The sequence below is a fragment of the Leuciscus leuciscus genome (assembly GCF_965113295.1).
Source record: "Leuciscus leuciscus genome assembly, chromosome: 1".
Taxonomy (NCBI): Eukaryota; Metazoa; Chordata; class Actinopteri; order Cypriniformes; family Leuciscidae; genus Leuciscus; species Leuciscus leuciscus.
The window spans coordinates 49,175,864-49,193,163 of NC_138725.1; the positions used below are offsets into that span (position 1 = coordinate 49,175,864).

The following is a 17,300-nucleotide window of genomic DNA, read 5'->3' on the forward strand; positions in this document are numbered from 1 at the left end:
AGCTTCATCCCACGAGGTTGCACACGCTGGAGCACTCTTATGAAACTGGAACCCTGCCATAGAGATTGAATGATGCGCAGTGAGAGAGTTCCTTCTGCACCATCAAAGAAGGACCATCAACGCTGCAAGACCATATTTATTTTTGCTAAAGCAGCAAACACTTTAAAGCAATAGCTCATCCTAAAACAAAAATTCTGTCATCATTTAATAACCCTCATGTCGCTCCAAACCCGTACAAATGTCTTTATTCTGTAGAGAACAACAGAAGATGTTTAGCAGAATGTCCAATGTCAAAGTGAATGGTGAACGACACTTTCATTAAAGAAAGTCATACATGCTTGGAACAACATTGATGATGACATAAATGATTATTCATTTTTGGTTGAACTACTTTTTTAATGGGCTTTTAGTTAATTGTAAAAACACAAACTTAATATAATGTAATGTAATAATATATAAGTTTGCTTTTAGTTAATTGTAAAAACACAAACCCAAACCAATGCAGTATAATATGATATAATATATAAACGAATTGACAATAAAATAACCCAATCATTTATAACACGAGCTGTAATACTGTATATAAACACACTATATTTCTAGGCCAATGCCTCGATTTTTGGCATATCCCAGTCCAGAGAAAGCTGCTCAATAAAACATTGCTTTCATGGTAAAACTTTAATGGCTCTGTCTTCAAGCATTAACCCACATGAACACACATTTAGGGCATCTTTTCTGCATAAGCCTTAGTTGAGCCCACCCGCCACCCCACCTCCCACTCCTAAAATCACCAGAGAAGATTTAACAGTCATTTAGCAAATCAAGCTCCCCAGCCCAGATCAAAAAGCATTATATCTGTTCAAATGGTATCATGGATGACTGTGTATTAACCCTTTTTCCATGACAGGTGGATGCAGTGTCGGTTGCTGCCACAGTACACACAGACAATGGTCCTGTGTATTCATTTGAAATGTGTGAGAGTTTTGTGTTAAAAATGGATAATGTTAGTTCACAATTTCGTTATCATTTACTCACCCTCGTGACATTCAAAATCCAGATTTTCTTACTTCTGTGCAACACAAACAAAAGGTGAATTTTTAAAGATGATTTTGGCCACTTTTTTGTTTCGTAAAAAACACCATTACTTATTTTAAATCGTTATTTTATGGTAATCTTCCACTATTCTGCATCTCCAAAATCAAATGGAGCTGTTGACGTCAAAGACGTTTGGCCATGAGAAACACAACAACCAATCGGATGTGGCGTTATTGGTCAAAGGCGCCATTTTTTTGTAGTCCTTATGGCTTTTTGTAGTTCATTTAAGAGCTTCGACAAATAATCCATGATTAAACAATTATTTATTTATTTATTGCATTTTAGCACCTATCAGATAATAAAAGTTCCTTTGATTCGAGCTCGACACTATGGTCACTCTCACAAGATTATGCATAGGCTACTGAACATGTAGCCTATTTTTACAAAAACAAGTGAGATTCTGTGTGACACCCCACATCCACTGCCAGAGTCAAAGACAGTAAGAGATTAAGCGCTAATCTGATGATGGGGCACTCCCGTCAAATACAATAAAACAAAATAGATCTCCTTTTTCATTGGAGGCTGTTGATTAAATCAGCTTCCCTCGCTATACAAAAGCACCATGATCCCACAAATCCCATAAAGCCTTGCTCCTATAATGTCTTGAGCACTTTAGAGGATAAGCAATTATTACTGGAGGCCAAGAATAAGTATATAAAACTTAAGTATTCAAATAAGTATTCAAATCCATTAATTAAACTGATTGTGTGCTAGTTTAAATAATTAACTATTTAAAATATTTATTTTTAAAATAATTTGTAGATATAGGCCTATATTAAATGCCAATTTGGGGAATATTTTTTGTAATTAGGTTTTTATGAAATAAAACAAAGTAGCCTACATGAAATAATAAAATGTAGATTTGTCTAAGCCTTCTCATTTTGATCCTTTTAATTGCACATAGGCTAACTAAAATCAACATGGTTCTCAAAATCACTAATATCTTTTTTTAAGTAAGGCTGTTCCAGGTAAATGTGCACTGTTTGACGTGTGGTGTTCTCTGTCTCTATCACACACACTTACACTTACACTTATAGCCACACATGCATGCTGACATCACAGTGAAGGTTGCAGGATTCAACAAAGCAGAAGTCTGCCCTCCATCGTCCTGTTCCCTGAATATATCTACACTTTCAGTTTAAAGATGAAAGAAGAACCAACTCACTCATTCTATCAATAAGACACATCATTAGATTACATAATACAATACAATTAAAACTGTATTACTTTTAATATTGTATTAATAAGATCTTGATATAAATGTGAAGCATTCACAAAGTCCATTGGGTTCAAATACATTACATGCAATTTGTTGAATATTATGTATGAAATTCATCTACATCTGGTGGTAAAAAGGGCACATAAATCACATTATGCATTAATTGTTACAATCTGAAAAGTCTCCTCAAAGACTGAATATTTTCACAAAAAAAAATTCAGATTATCAACCAATCATAATCATTAATAATATATTTACAACAATTACAATTTCTTTTCTCTTTTTTACTGGTTTAAATCCAAAGGCACCCACCTTCCTCGAGCTGAATAGATTAGTTTTGTGCGGGTTTGATTGCTGGGATTTTAAACAGAATATTTACAAGCTCTAATATCCTAGTGATTCTTTCTGGCTGACACGATAAGCTGCAATGATGACTTCTGTATGACTAATTCCTCTCCCTCAGGCTGGACTGGAAACACAAGGCTGTCCTATGTGGTGAGAAATCTCAGAGCTGCACAATCCTCTTCTTCCAACTGTGGTAAAATATGATTCACCATTCACATCTCTAGAGAAGCAGCTATTCTTGGTGTCTTAATCTTGTGCATAAAACAAAAACTCAAAAGAAACGCTGTGTCTCATCATCATTATCGTCATCTGATAAGGAAATGCTGCTTCACAGGTTTCAAGGTTCAGGTTACTTGCATAAAAGGACATGATAAACAGCTGTGCCAATCCTAAAGGGACGAACTTCTGCTCAGTCCTCTTTAGGAAGGAAGTCCAAGTCGGCGCTCTGGTTAGTGAGGGCCTGTTCCAGTAGGGCTCTTTGCGTCATGGCCGGCAGGTAGAGGAACACGTAGAGGAGCCCCAGCAGCAGAAGAGCGATGATCAAAGGAAGACCCCAGTCTGTGGTCATGACTGGGTCTTCGCAGCGGGCCTGGAGAAAAGAGCTCTGCATTGTGCCGGTGGCCGACGGAGAAGGAGACAAAGAGAAGTGACCTTAGCGTTCCCCGGCCCGTGGTATAGTCCAGAAACTGTTTGGAAGTGTGTGTCTGAATGCGTCCCTTTTGGCAGGACACACCTGCCACTAGCCGCTCAGCTTGGCACAGAGACACAGCTGTCAATGTGACACTCCAGCCAGATGTTACTGAATCTAGGAGGGACATCCCCAGACTGACAGCAGACACGGTGACCTACGTCAAAGACAGAACTCGGATGACATCATTAGTAAACATCAAGCATAAAGTGTGTTTCATCCTTTAACTCCTATAAGGCTATTACCTGTGTGTGATTGTTGACTTAAGCCACTCTCAAGGTGGCATAAGGGTAACATTGCTGTGGCACAGGGCTGAATTTAAATGTTATGCAACACTGTTTGGGAACATCACACTATGTTTCGACTAATACCTGAAGCCAGCACTTCCTCGTTACCACAAATCACCTCCCAAATCTGGAATATGGATTATGCTTGCATAACGTGATTATATAATTCTTAGTAACATTTTATGCATCAGACAAAATTGCCTGCACTCCTTGGATACACTCTCAGAAAAAAAGGTACAAAAGCTGTCACTGTGGTAAGGTACACCTTTATACCTAAAGAGTGCATATTAGTCCCTCAAAGGTACATATTGGTACCAAAAGTGTACATTTTAGTACCTAAATGGTACATATTAGAACCCTTTTGAAGGGTACGGTCCCAGTGACAGCGTTAGTACCTTTTTTTCTGAGAGTGAGAATGCGATTCATTTTGGGATATTTTTACACATTTTTAAACCACAACAATTGTTCTCCCTCTTATTAAAATAAAATACACACTTTCCCAAACAAAGATGTAATTGAATCCATCCATCCATTTTCCAAACAGTCCTATGCATAGACATATTAAATAACTAATAATATAGATAATATCAGTAGTGTGTTTTCATATTTCAATAATATCAGAAGTTAACACCAATTCTCCAGAACCCAGTTTGAAAGCCACTGTTCTATTTTTGTAATGCAGTTTTTATACATGAAAATATGTCTTCATATGACCTGTCATTTACAATTGTTAAAACATATTTTAAAAGAGTTGTTTCATTTGATCAATATCATCAAGGTCTATACTTGTAAGGGTCCATTATATTTCTCCAGACAGTGCTATATAAACGTTTGTTCCACCTCTAACATAAATAGGATTCTGTTCAATTATGAGCGCACACCCTCCTTTAAACTGATGTCAGAAGCAGGAAAAGGATGGTAAGTGTGATGGTGCTTATAAATGCAGTAGATGTAAGCTGTCTTAACCTCCACAGAGAAAGGCCTCTCCCTCAGTGCCTGCAAAATCAGGTCACCTCACTGTGGAGCACCAAAGCAAGGACAGGACTCACAGTGCTGGTGAAACCTCAAAGGTGTCCATTATTTTTCAGACACAAAAGCATATTCCACATAATTGTCCCCTCTGTTTGGTCTTTTCATGATTGAATCTGATTCATTCCCTGCTGAAAAATCCAGCATAAACCAACATGTCCAGGCTTTATGCTTGGTTTATGCAGGTTAGTGGTTAGTACTGGTCCAGGCTGGTTTATGCTGTTAGTCCTGGTATAGGGCTGGTCCAGGCTGGTTCATGCTGTTAGTGCTGGTCCAGGCTGGTTCATGCTGGCTAGGCCTGGAATAGTGCGGGTCCAGGCTGGTTTATGCTGATAGTGCTGGTATAGTGCTGGTTCATGCTGTTAGTGCTGGTCCAGGCTGGTTCATGCTGGCTAGGCCTGGAATAGTGCGGGTCCAGGCTGGTTTATGCTGATAGTGCTGGTATAGTGCTGGTTCATGCTGTTAGTGCTGGTCCAGGCTGGTTCATGCTGGCTAGGCCTGGAATAGAGCGGGTCCAGGCTGGTTTATGCTGATAGTGCTGGTATAGTGCTGGTTCATGCTGTTAGTGCTGGTCCAGGCTGGTTCATGCTGGCTAGGCCTGGAATAGTGCGGGTCCTGGAATAGAGCGGGTCCAGGCTGGTTTATGCTGATAGTGCGGGTCCAGGCTGGTTTATGCTGATAGTGTGGGTCCAGGCTGGTTTATGCTGATAGTGTGGGTCCAGGCTGGTTTATGCTGATAGTGCGGGTCCAGGCTGGTTTATGCTGATAGTGCTGGTCCAGGCTGGTTTATGCTGATAGTGCTGGTCCAGGCTGGTTTATGCTGATAGTGCGGGTCCAGGCTGGTTTATGCTGATAGTGCGGGTCCAGGCTGGTTTATGCTGATAGTGTGGGTCCAGGCTGGTTTATGCTGATAGTGCGGGTCCAGGCTGGTTTATGCTGATAGTGCTGGTCCAGGCTGGTTTATGCTGATAGTGCTGGTCCAGGCTGGTTTATGCTGGCTAGGCCTGGAATAGTGCTGGTCCAGGATGGTTTATACTGGTATAGTTCAGGTCCAGGCTGGTTTATGCTGATAGTGCGGGTCAAGGCTGGTTTATGCTGATAGTGTGGGTCCAGGCTGGTTTATGCTGATAGTGCTGGTCCAGGCTGGTTTATGCTGATAGTGCTGGTCCAGGCTGGTTTATGCTGATAGTGCTGGTCCAGGCTGGTTTATGCTGATAGTGCGGGTCAAGGCTGGTTTATGCTGATAGTGCGGGTCCAGGCTGGTTTATGCTGATAGTGCGGGTCCAGGCTGGTTTATGCTGATAGTGCTGGTCCAGGCTGGTTTATGCTGATAGTGCTGGTCCAGGCTGGTTTATGCTGAAAGTGTGGGTCCAGGCTGGTTTATGCTGATAGTGCTGGTCCAGGCTGGTTTATGCTGAAAGTGTGGGTCCAGGCTGGTTTATGCTGATAGTGCTGGTCCAGGCTGGTTTATGCTGATAGTGCTGGTCCAGGCTGGTTTATGCTGATAGTGTGGGTCCAGGCTGGTTTATGCTGATAGTGCGGGTCAAGGCTGGTTTATGCTGATAGTGCGGGTCCAGGCTGGTTTATGCTGATAGTGCTGGTCCAGGCTGGTTTATGCTGGCTAGGCCTGGAATAGTGCTGGTCCAGGATGGTTTATACTGGTATAGTTCAGGTCCAGGCTGGTTTATGCTGTTAGTGCTGGTATAGTGCTGGTTCATGCTGTTAGTGCTGTTAGTGCTGGTCCAGGCTGGTTCATGCTGGCTAGGCCTGGAATAGTGCGGGTCCTGGAATAGAGCGGGTCCAGGCTGGTTTATGCTGATAGTGCTGGTCCAGGCTGGTTTATGCTGATAGTGCTGGTCCAGGCTGGTTTATGCTGATAGTGCGGGTCCAGGCTGGTTTATGCTGATAGTGCGGGTCCAGGCTGGTTTATGCTGATAGTGCTGGTCCAGGCTGGTTTATGCTGATAGTGCTGGTCCAGGCTGGTTTATGCTGATAGAGCGGGTCCAGGCTGGTTTATGCTGTTAGTGCTGGTATAGTGCGGGTCCAGGCTGGTTTATGCTGATAGTGCGGGTCAAGGCTGGTTTATGCTGATAGTTCGGGTCCAGGCTGGTTTATGCTGATAGTGCGGGTCCAGGCTGGTTTATGCTGATAGTGTGGGTCCAGGCTGGTTTATGCTGGCTAGGCCTGGAATAGTGCTGGTCCAGGATGGTTTATACTGGTATAGTTCAGGTCCAGGCTGGTTTATGCTGTTAGTGCTGGTATAGTGCTGGTCCAGGCTGGTTTATACTGGCTAGTCCTGGTATAGTGCTGGTCCTTGCTGGTTTATGCTGTTAGTGCTGGTATGGGGATGGTCCAGGCTAGTTTATGCTGTTAGTGCTGGTATAGTGCGGGTCCAGGCTGGTTTTTGCTGGTTAGTGCTGGTATAGTGGTGGTCCAGGCTGGTTTATGCTGGTATAGTGCTGATCCAGTCTGCTTTATGCTGGTTAGTGCTGGTCCAGCCTGATTTATGCTGGTTAGTGCTGGTATAGTGCTGGTTAGTGCTGGTCCAGGCTGGTTTATGATGGTTTGTGCTGGTCTAGTGCTGGTTAGTGCTGGAATAGTGCTGGTCCAGTCTGGTGGTTTATGCTGGTTAGTGCTGGTATAGTGGTGGTCCAGGCTGGTTTATGCTGGTATAGTGCTGATCCAGTCTGCTTTATGCTGGTTAGTGCTGGTCCAGCCTGATTTATGCTGGTTAGTGCTGGTCCAGGCTGGTTTATGATGGTTTGTGCTGGTCTAGTGCTGGTTAGTGCTGGTCCAGTCTGGTTTATGCTGGTTAGTGCTGGAATAGTGCTGGTCCAGTCTGGTGGTTTATGCTGGTTAGTGCCGGTCTAGCTGGTGGACCAGCATATTCATGCTGTTCTCAAGCAATGTGCATGTACCATATAAAAGAAACAAAGCCAAACTGTAATAAGTGAATATTTTAATGCTGTTATAGGAGTTGTTTAATCATCCTCTGGTGAGATATTGATTTTATTTTAAGTTGATTTCATAAGGCTGTGTGGCTGTGAGTCAGTTGTAGTTGTTGTGTTTCTGCTCATCTCTTTTTTCTGTTCTTGTTGTTTCTCTTATCTTCAGTGATTCTGTTTGTTAACTGTAGGGGTCTATAAAAGCTCAATCATCACTTGTATAGTGCATTTACTTTCTTTCACTAACTGCAACATTGCTTCAGTGTTACTTTTACACTCTATAGATTAGGACCATATGAAAACTGAGCAAAAACCAGCAATGTTGGATTTTTCAGTAGGGTAATTAATGTTGTCAGATTTTGCAAAGATTATAGGAATGCTAAAATAGACAGACATGGCTAATGAAGACAAAGATATGCTGAAGTTAGAACGCCATTAGAAGGTCTACTCTTGACAGACAACTTGATATTTTATAATGTGTGAACAAGGCCTTTAAAGCGAATGTTTTGCAATTTGGATGCTAGTAATTGCTCTGGATGAAGAACATGAACTTAATCATGTTGTTGCTGCAAGGTTTATTTGGTAATTGTCATCAGGGTCAAGATCATTTTCTCAGTGCTTTATTAACAGAATTTGTGTTACATATAGGTGTAATATTGTATGGGTAGTTGACATTTAAAAATGAAAATTAAGAACACACCAACACTAAAAATAAATAAATATGACACCTGCATTTCCATTTCCTTTCACCATAAAATTGACCAAATAACTGGCTGTTCAGAATATCCAGTATATCATCATTCAATCCATCCGTTTTTTCAGCCAAATATCTTTATTCACAGTTTTAGTTATAGGTTTTTATAAATAAATTAGTCAGATTAGTTGATTGTGTCGCTAAAAACATACATTTGTAAATTACAAACAAATATTTATTTTATATGTGAACAAGGAAATATATACCAGGAAATACACTTTATATGTGCTAAAAATTCATGTCTGAGCTAAAGGACAGATTCAATTCATCAAGTGTCAGTAAAGACATTTATAACGTTACAAAAGACTTCTATTTCATATAAATGCTGTTTTTTTTTTTTCATTTTCTATTCCACAAAGAATCCTGAAAACTGCAGCAAAATTATTTTCAACATTGAATAATACAAATCATCATATTAGAATGATTTCTGAAGGATCATGTGACACTGAAGACTGGAGTAATGATGCTGAAAATAAATTCAGCTTTGATATCACAGGAATAAATTACATTTAATATTATATCACAGTATCACTGTTTACACTTTATTTTCGATTAAATGAATGCAGCTTTAGTGAGCATAAGAGACTTTTTCAAAAACATTACATTTTGAACGGTGTTGATATATTTACTGCATACAGAATGTAATGCCAAGCAACCATATCAACTGGCATTACACCAAAGTAATTATATGACTCAATACATATGATCCAGGTTGCGAGAGGATGGCATTAGATAGCGTTTTCCCAGGAAGAATTACATAACAGCTCCACAGAGACAAAACTACACACTCCAAATCAGGAGAAAGAAATAGCAATTAAAGGGCAGAAAGAAAGGAGGCATGCTAACAGTGCCTCCAGTTTTCATTTTCTCTTTAAACACAGGCAGAACAAATGATCTCAACACACAAGATACAGTCCTGACTTTGGCTCCACTGGCTCTTCTCAACAGATAGCATGTCCATCGCCCACAGACATGGAGGCTGTATTATATAAAGCCCTCCTGAAACCCTGTCCGCTGCAGAGATGACTATAATGATGGCAAGACTCAATATCTTACTGTGCATTTACACACACACACACACACACACGCACGCACGCACGCACACACACACACTTTCCATCGATTTTTATACTGTACAAACTGTATATTCTATTCACTTACACAAACCCTAAACCTACCCATCACCCAAAAGTTTCTGCATTTTTGGGATTTCAGGGCAGAAGTGTCTAGAGACTATTTGGTTTACGAGGACATGAAGAGTCCTCATAAACAATGTTTTCATTGTAATACCCAAGTCATTATACAAATTTGTGTCCACATAAACCACATACAAGAACACGCACTCTCTCACACTCTCTCTCTCTCTCTCACACACACACACACACACACACACACACACACACACACACACACACATTCTCTAGACACTATGACCCCTGAACTATTTTTAGCTCCGCTAGTGCTGAGAACTTCACTGCTAAGAGATGCATTCAGAAAAGTATGAAAATAGTTTGTTATTTAAAGAACCCCGACAAACACTGTAGAGGAAGTCATCTCTAGACAAGACAGAATAAAATACCACATTAGGTGATGAAAACAGTGAAAGTCTTGCTTATGTGAATATCAAAACAACAGAGATAAAGGCTCCTCCTCAGTGCCGCAAATGCTGGATATGTTTTCCTGATGTAAATCTATCGATAAAGACTAAAATGGGAAAAGACAAATCCTCCCACACAGACGCCAGCAGCCAATCATAAACACATTTCTCTATCTGATCTAATAAAAATAGATTTTTAGTAAACTGCTTCTGTTAAAGATCCACGAAGGGCAATGGGCCGTGATAGGGAGTGTTTTAGCTGTGTTAGTTGTGAGGACACACAATGAATAGCTGTGTGTACAATCTAATAACTAGTCGATACAACGTCAAAGTGACCTTTGCTGTGACATTGTGATAACTGATCTGTGGTATTGTATAACTATAAGAGAATTTCAAGCTGACAGATGTGGTCAGCGAGGGATTACAGGACCGTCTTACACAACACTGCATTTGCTTGAGCACATTTCAGTCAAGGTGAGAGGGCTGTGTGTATTCAGGAGGCTATTCCCAGGCTCAAGAGTAAACAGAAATACTGCAGAGCAAAGAATGTATATGTGATAAAAAACAAACATTGAAAATGGTAATTAAATTAAAGATAAAAAAAAATTTCAACTGTTTTATAGTGCAAGCTAAATTCATTGTGCATAGCCTACTAGAATTTATGATGCATCCGTTACGATTTTATTATAGGCTATTATTAGTGTGCATACTACACTAATTTTGCATAGTAAGCGTTCACATCATTTTGACATAGGATAATCATTTTGATGTACGTACTGATAAAAGCTCATCAACCACGTGGGTGAGAATTTAGCCCACGAGCACAGACCGCTATTAATTAGGCACGTTTTAAAATAATACCGCCTCCGTAGTCCGTACTGCGGGAGTAAAACTGTGAAACGATACAACAGCGCCAGTGTGCGGTCAAACATAAAATATAGTAAATATAACACATTTTTCAAGAAAAATAATAATAAAAATATATATAATCTAATTTGATGTGCAATCCATTTTGAAAGCATAAAACGCGTACACATTTATATAAAATTTCTTATAAATAACCGGAAACGTAGATAAAAAAGAAACTAACAACATAGCATGTGCATATTTCTGGTTGGATGATTTTTAAAGATTGTATGCATCTCGCATATAATAAATATTACATATTTAATTATCTCGTTGACATTTTTGTATATATGCAATGGAAAATAAATTAAAATATTTCTGTCACCTTGTAGAAGTGTCTACAAGTCACAGAGACGTATACGTAGAGACAATTTCGACCTCTTCAGACACGTCGGCGCGCCCGCCATGTTGGAACGGTCAGCGTGTCGTCACCATAAACTGTAAAAAAAAAATAAATAAAAAAATAGGTCGTCACTCACAGCTTCTCTTTGTGAAACCGCCGAGATTTAAATTCCCGAAGAAATGGGATAACCTTCCACAGGTGAGATTGTGTTGGTTTGTATTTTTTATGCATTAACTAAATTTTACAGGTTTTTAAAATGGTAACTTTTTAAAGTTGTGTTTGCTATCGCCCTCGTCTTGTTGTATTGTGTTAGTTGAGCAAAATCATCTGCTAGAGTCTATTGTAGATATAGATAATCATACATGCGTCTAACAACTGTTGCAGAGTCGACGACGCAGCGGACACACAATGTTCACGGACCGGCTTTGACCGTTCCAATATGGCGGATGACTTATGTATTGCGAACGCGGTCTATTGAACAGCCGCTTACGAGGCATCTATATTTCTATGCTACAAGTGGTGTCTTGGTACTAACCGGAAGCGGAAATAGCGAGGGAGCGGTTGACAGCTGCAGGACATCATCAGAAGGGGTTCGCCAACAAAACAATAAAATTGTGCAGAAATGGAGCTTTGTGAAATATTATACAACAAGGCTGAATACATCGAGACGGTATGTGAATACCGTCGATAATATCCTTCTGATGAATCAAGCGGTTGCAAATATGAAATTCAGAATGAACTGACTGTCTAGTTTGTCTCTGCAAACCGAATGTGTTTTCTAATAAACAAAGTGATGGTTTGACATAACTTACCAGTCAGTAAACGTCTGTATCAGTTGCATATGTTGTTTATTTAAGTAAGTTACTCAGATCAGCCCAGAGCTGGACCGTCATGTGATGGTAACGTTCACATTTGATCTCTCTAGGCATCAGGCAACAAAGTCAGCAGACAGTCGGTGCTTTGCGGCAGTCAAAACATCGTCCTCAATGGAAAAGTGAGTTTCCCTCCCTTTGTTTCGTTCTGTTATTTTTACCAGTGTGTTAACTTTGTGAAATTGGCTCTTTTTGTTTTGTTTTTTTTCCAGACCATCGTGATGAATGACTGTATCATCAGAGGAGATCTTGCTAATGTCAGAGTTGGGCGCCACTGTGTCATTAAAAGTCGTAGTGTGATCAGACCACCGTTTAAGAAATTCAGCAAAGGGTGAGTAAAGCATGTGCATTCTCACAGAACCTGATTTCACCAAGTGCAACATCTTTTTTGATCCTGGAACAACATTCCAAACAATCAATCAATCAATCAATCAATCAATCAATCAATCAGATTTGAGGTACAAGTTTACAGTTTATGTCATTGTCCTGTTACAACCAGGGTTTGTGCTTCTACACCAGTGTTATTCACCTATCATTTCCCTCTGAATTTCAGCGTAGGGTCAGGTAGGTGAAGGGGTAGTTATATGATTAGGATAACATTTTCGGACAGGAATGTTGTTCCAGGATCAACAAAATACGTTGACACAGGAACGCGTCAAATCAGGACGTTCCTGTATTCTTCCTAATAAAATTGATTTTTTTATGATTTAACTTGCTTGTGTTTGTCCTGTGTATATTAGAGTGGCTTTCTTCCCCTTGCATATTGGGGACCATGTGTTCATAGAGGAGGACTGTGTTGTCAACGCCGCTCAGATCGGATCATACGTCCACATTGGCAAGAACTGTGTGATTGTAAGTATCCCCCTCATCTGTATCCTCTCATTTGTTTTGTGGGTGTGACATTTGCAGTGATAAAGCATGTTTTTTTCAGGGTCGACGCTGTGTCTTGAAGGACTGTTGTAAGATACTGGATAATACTGTCCTTCCCCCAGAGACAGTGGTTCCTCCATTTACAGTATTCTCTGGCTGTCCAGGTCAGCACCTTCAGATGTTTTATGAATTTAGAATGTGATAAATTATTTTTTGTTACTTATAAATCTTGTTAATTATTATTGTAATCTGGTAATGTAATGTAATGAAGTGAATTTATTTTATTTATATTATGCCAACAATGAATTTTAGAAGTGAATTAATATCACTTGCTAAATGTAAGCTTCTTTGTTATTCTGTATTTCAGGTTTATTTTCAGGAGAGCTCCCTGAATGTACCCAGGAACTGATGATCGACGTTACCAAGAGTTACTACCAGAAGTTTCTCCCTCTCAGCCAGATCTAGGACTAAACTTCAGTTTGTGCCTCGCTCACTTTTTCATTCTGGGACCAAAGGAAACTAATATGGACTAATATTCCCCAGCCTTCCCTTGCTTTAGGTCACAATTGTAAATCTTGAACAACAAAGAAATGCTACTTAATTCTGTTCACAGTTGCAGTAAAAATCCCTTGCTGTGTTCATGGCTATGTTAACCTAGAATATAAAATTTAAGAATATGTGTATTATACGCAACCACCACATATCTCCTGCTTTTCATGTCAGAATTTTTAGATTTCTGTTAATATCTCATACCACTGTCTTGTTTGCGTGGCTGGGAAAAATATCACAACACAGTGATTGTTGTTAGACTGAAGGACCTTTATTTATTGAACAGTAAAATTTCTGCAACACTAAACCTTTTCTGTGTGCAAAGACAGATTACAGATGGTAATAAATGTTTTGTTTTTTATAAAGAAAAGAGTATATGTACTGACTCATTTTAAGTGGTCACAGCATGTTTTGGGGGCTTTTACTAAACAACACGCTCCTTTAGTAAAGTACGGTCACATTAATGAATTTTTTTTCTGCAAAAAAGGTCTATTGTCAATAATGTTACGATGTATGAAGCACAGCTCACACAGAGATCACTTTCAAATCAAGCAACTTTCTGTTGGTCAAAGCGGTTAATCCATGTGACCAACAGGAACCTTTTGAAAGAATCTGCATGGTGAGATCTTTCACTCAAGCAAAATTCTATCATGTGGATTCCTATTGAAATGACTGGATTTTCTAAACTCGCTGTACAATGGTTAATGACTGCCTGCCACTGTAGCTGTGTACAAATGTTATTTAACGGTGTAAGGAACAGGATGACATGCAAGAAACATATTCTGTAGATAGATGCACTAAATTTCATTTTCAAAGCTACACTTTCAGTTTTTGAGGTAGGGATCGTTCAAGCAATGGATTTCTACAAACATTGCTTCACACAATTCAAGTACAGAAATGAAGACCTTTCATCCATGTATAGTGTTACTTAATATAACTTGCCTGTTTATCTAGTGAAAAAAAAAAAAGGTGAGTCTTTGGCCCCTTCTAGACTGCAACAAAAAAATAATAAAATCATAAATTATTGAAAAACAATTGATTTAAAAAAAGAAGAAGGTAAAAACATACAGATATGCATTCATACAATGAACAATACCATTTGTACACATAGCATACTTGAAAGAGGAAAAGATACGTAATTGGGATTTTTTTTCTCAGCTCTCTAATGTTATGCTACCTTTCTTTGGTTTTCAAATTAAGTATACTCTGCTGTTCAAAAGCAGGGGGTCAGTAAGAAATAGTCAAATAATAAATCCTGTTCTTTTGTACTTCCTATTCAAAGTATCCTTAAACAAAATGTATTGCAGTTTCCACAAAAATATTTGCTTTGATAATAAGAAATTTGCCTTGAGCACCAAATCAGCATATTAGAATGATTTATGAAGGATTGGAGTAACGGCTGCTGAAAAAAATTGTTTGCCGTGGTAATCTTTAATCAAAATCTGAAAAGTTACTTCCGGCCTGGAATGGCGTTCCTTTTCTGATGATGTCAGTTTGACGCTTGGGTTGAAAACGCTTAACCACTCCCCTCAAACCGTTAGTCTGCTATGAGCAGAGATGGAGAGGAGGAGCGCTAAAGTAAAACCCTGTAAAAACTGTTCAATATTCCGTTTCACTTGGAAATACGTCACAACACTGGAGAAAAGTCGTTTGGAACTTCCGGTTCACGGGGACTTTAAGCTTTGCCAAATTCCCGCTTTACAGGAATAAATTAGATTTTAAAATGTAAAGAAAACAGTTCATGTAAATTGTAATAATTTCACAATATTACTGTTTTTACTGTAATTTTGATCAGCCTTGGTGAACATTAGAGGCTTCCTTACAGACCCCAAACTTTTGAACACCAGTGTGGGGGGTCTCCATAATGTCTTTTCCATACACAGATCGGCCAAATGGATTAATACTCCTTTATGCCTACAGTTCTTTCTGTACACTGTAGTTAAAGAGGGTTGGCCTTTAAAGAAGAGGGTACCCCATAAGCAGCCTGCAGCATAGCTTCAGCAGTTTACTGGTAAAACAGCGCAATTCCTCAGTCCAGATTCCACTCACATAACCACTGCTGACACTGTGCCTGTTGCTCCTCACTCTCCACTGGGTAGTTGTGCACAGGCTCTGGTTCTTCTTGGATCTCAGCTTGTGGCTTTGTTAAAATATTCTTCAGTAAATCCTCCAGAATGTTCACACATCTTTGTGGTGCCCATTTGGAGTCGAGGCTGGGTACAAAGGGATCTGGGGCTATGACGTGGATGGGTTCATTCTCTAGAGGAATGTGCAGGAAGTAGGCGTGCAGCATCATGCGATATGGGGCATTGTCTGTGCGCAGACTGTAGGTATAGTCGCCCACTATAGGGTGACCAATGGCACTGCAGTGCACTCGGAGCTGGTGTGTCCGTCCTACAAAGTTTTTGATACTTAAACTTTTTTTTATTTGACACATCTATATTTTTTCTGTACTGTTGATGGTACTGTACCTGTCAGAGGCTGTAGAAGCACTTTTGTGACTGGATCTCCGTCATATGCTCCATACTCTAAAACTGTGAGCTCTGTTTGGCAGGGCTTGGGATTCTCACAACCTACCGCATATGACACGAAATATACACATGAATGCGTTTCAGTTAGTTTAATTGTAATGTTTAATTTTGAAGCAAGAGATTCTGACCTTCTGTTCCTTCAGTGCACATCATATGGGTCTTGCCCTCTGTTGTGTTCTTGCCAATCGCAAAGTCCAGGGTCATTTTCTTCTCAGCCACAACACCACGAACCTGCACAGGACATATAAATAGACTGTTATTAGGAAAAACCTTCTATATTCACAGGATGTCTGAAATGTACCAGGATGTACCAGTGCAAGATAAGCTTTGGTAACAAGTCTGTCTTTAAAACAGCGGTACGCATGCCCTGCTGCTGCCTTGTTCAGAGCCACACACAAAGCACCACTGGTAGAGAAATCCAACTGATGGCAAAACCTGCAGAATACAACAATGCATATCAATGAACTACTGATAAGACTAGTGATGGTTTAAATTATTGTTGGTCACTGTCAGCTTATAGCAAAGTAACAGAAACACCCAAGAAAAAGACCTGAAGCCGTAGTAGGTGTAAGGATCTGCAAGCTCTGGGAAGCGATGCTTTAGCTGACTCTGGACCGTCTGCTTCTCATACCACATTTTGCTGTCAATACGGATGTCCCAGTGTTTGTTGACAACTATATAGTTTGCACTGTGGTACAAAACACACAAGTTTTCCAGGCTTGCAGGCTCCATGGTCTCTATATCTTCTGCAAAGCAACACCAAGGTTATTCTGTATCATGGTATATCAACAAGTTTCTACATTATTTGTAACATATTAAAATATTCCATATGTATGTCTCTTTTTGAAAAACAGTATAAAACTGTTATAAAAAACAAATACCTGCTTTAACTGTTGTTGTGCAGCATGCTGGTTGTGGATTATTTACGTCAGTCTTCAGTTTATTTGGTCTCGGCACGAAGCAAACCTTCTACTTTAGAGAAAGCATGAGTTCGTTCACGGTTTCTTCAATCATCTTGCAAAAAGTACTTTGACGTTTCTAGCTATTAGGGTAGAGCAAAGTAATGTACTCTGATGGATCATAACTGGACAATTCTATGCATAACTGGCAGCCATGATTGGGTCTTCTTCTTCTTCTGTCTTGGCAACCGCACTAAACAGTGCATTACTGCCATCATCAGGTAGCTTGGCTCAGAAACATTTTCCTATTCCTCTTAACTCTTTCTAATCATCCCCACAACATAAAAAACCCACTGGCGCTACGTGTTCAG

At 39.7% G+C, this 17,300-nt stretch overlaps 2 protein-coding genes across 2 annotated transcripts; one reads left to right on the forward strand and one right to left on the reverse strand.

Annotated features, from left to right (window-relative positions):
- The first annotated feature begins 11,721 nt into the window (after positions 1-11,721).
- dctn5 (dynactin 5) lies at positions 11,722-13,806 on the forward strand. Its single transcript, XM_082176834.1, has 6 exons — positions 11,722-11,878; positions 12,134-12,202; positions 12,293-12,411; positions 12,821-12,932; positions 13,012-13,114; positions 13,318-13,806. Exons 1-6 carry the CDS (start codon positions 11,831-11,833, stop codon positions 13,413-13,415), a joined length of 549 nt encoding a protein of 182 aa, XP_082032960.1. The 5' UTR covers positions 11,722-11,830; the 3' UTR covers positions 13,416-13,806.
- Positions 13,749-17,248, reverse strand: rpusd1 (RNA pseudouridine synthase domain containing 1). Its single transcript, XM_082176821.1, has 6 exons — positions 16,912-17,248; positions 16,581-16,776; positions 16,342-16,465; positions 16,159-16,261; positions 15,971-16,072; positions 13,749-15,893 (listed from the first exon to the last, which is right to left on the reverse strand). Exons 2-6 carry the CDS (start codon positions 16,760-16,762, stop codon positions 15,529-15,531), a joined length of 876 nt encoding a protein of 291 aa, XP_082032947.1. The 5' UTR covers positions 16,763-16,776; positions 16,912-17,248; the 3' UTR covers positions 13,749-15,528.
- Positions 17,249-17,300: the final 52 nt, after the last annotated feature.

Coding starts and splice junctions, on each gene's coding strand:
- dctn5 (XM_082176834.1), top strand. CDS start 11,831: ATGGAGCTTTGTGAAATATTATACAACAAGGCTGAATACATCGAGACG. Junction 11,879..12,133: donor AGGCTGAATACATCGAGACG/GTATGTGAATAC, acceptor TGATCTCTCTAG/GCATCAGGCAACAAAGTCAG. Junction 12,412..12,820: donor TTTAAGAAATTCAGCAAAGG/GTGAGTAAAGCA, acceptor TGTGTATATTAG/AGTGGCTTTCTTCCCCTTGC.
- rpusd1 (XM_082176821.1), bottom strand. CDS start 16,762: ATGGAGCCTGCAAGCCTGGAAAACTTGTGTGTTTTGTACCACAGTGCA. Junction 16,073..16,158: donor GTGCACTGAAGGAACAGAAG/GTCAGAATCTCT, acceptor CATATGCGGTAG/GTTGTGAGAATCCCAAGCCC. Junction 15,894..15,970: donor GCTTCTACAGCCTCTGACAG/GTACAGTACCAT, acceptor AAAACTTTGTAG/GACGGACACACCAGCTCCGA.